Here is a 605-nt window from a genome sequence, read left to right as displayed (position 1 = left end):
TATTAAACAAAATCCTTTTTTTCCCATTCCCTCTCCTCTTCCCTCTCATCTCTTCTTTTCTTTCCTCCGTCTCCTCTACCCTTCTCCCTTCTCCTCCTCCTCTGCTCTCCTTCCTCTTCCCATCCTTCCTACCTCCCTTTCTTCTACCCTTCTTCCCCTCACTTTCCGTACTTTAAATCTCATCTGCCTTCCCTTCTTATTCCCTACCTCCCTCTCCTACCTCTCTTCCTCCATCCCTCCCTCTCCTCCCCTCCTCCCTTACCCTTCCCTATCCTACTCCCATCCTCATTTTCTCCTCTTCCCTCCACCTACCCTCTCCACCCTCATCCCACCCTCTCCTTCCCTCTCCCTCATCCTCCACCCTTATCCTCCTTCTCCCACCCTTTCCTCCCCTCTTCCCTCATCCTCCACCCTCATCCCCTGCCCTCTCCACCCTCATCCACCTCTCATTACCCCGTCTAGACTCCGCCATGTACGCCCACTATGTATTTGGCACGATGGATCAGGACGGTTCAGGCACTATTACCTTCGGGGACTTTATCATGGGCCTTTCCGTGCTACTGAAGGGGACGCTGCAAGAGAGAGTCAACTGGATCTTCAAGTAA

General features: G+C 52.9%; 1 protein-coding gene across 1 annotated transcript in view; it reads left to right on the top strand.

The window, feature by feature from the left end:
- LOC119588968 (calsenilin-like) overlaps nt 1–605 on the top strand; it is an 11,714-nt gene that overhangs the window by 5,967 nt on the left and 5,142 nt on the right. Inside the window, exon 4 of the mRNA XM_037937575.1 lies at nt 463–601. Coding sequence (XP_037793503.1) covers nt 463–601 — 139 coding nt within the window. The remainder of the gene's footprint in view (nt 1–462; nt 602–605) is intronic.

This window comes from Penaeus monodon, chromosome 24 (genome assembly GCF_015228065.2).
Source record: "Penaeus monodon isolate SGIC_2016 chromosome 24, NSTDA_Pmon_1, whole genome shotgun sequence".
Lineage (NCBI taxonomy): Eukaryota > Metazoa > Arthropoda > Malacostraca > Decapoda > Penaeidae > Penaeus > Penaeus monodon.
The sequence above is the reverse complement of the archived record's forward strand: the minus strand, read 5'-3'. Positions and strand labels throughout refer to the sequence as shown.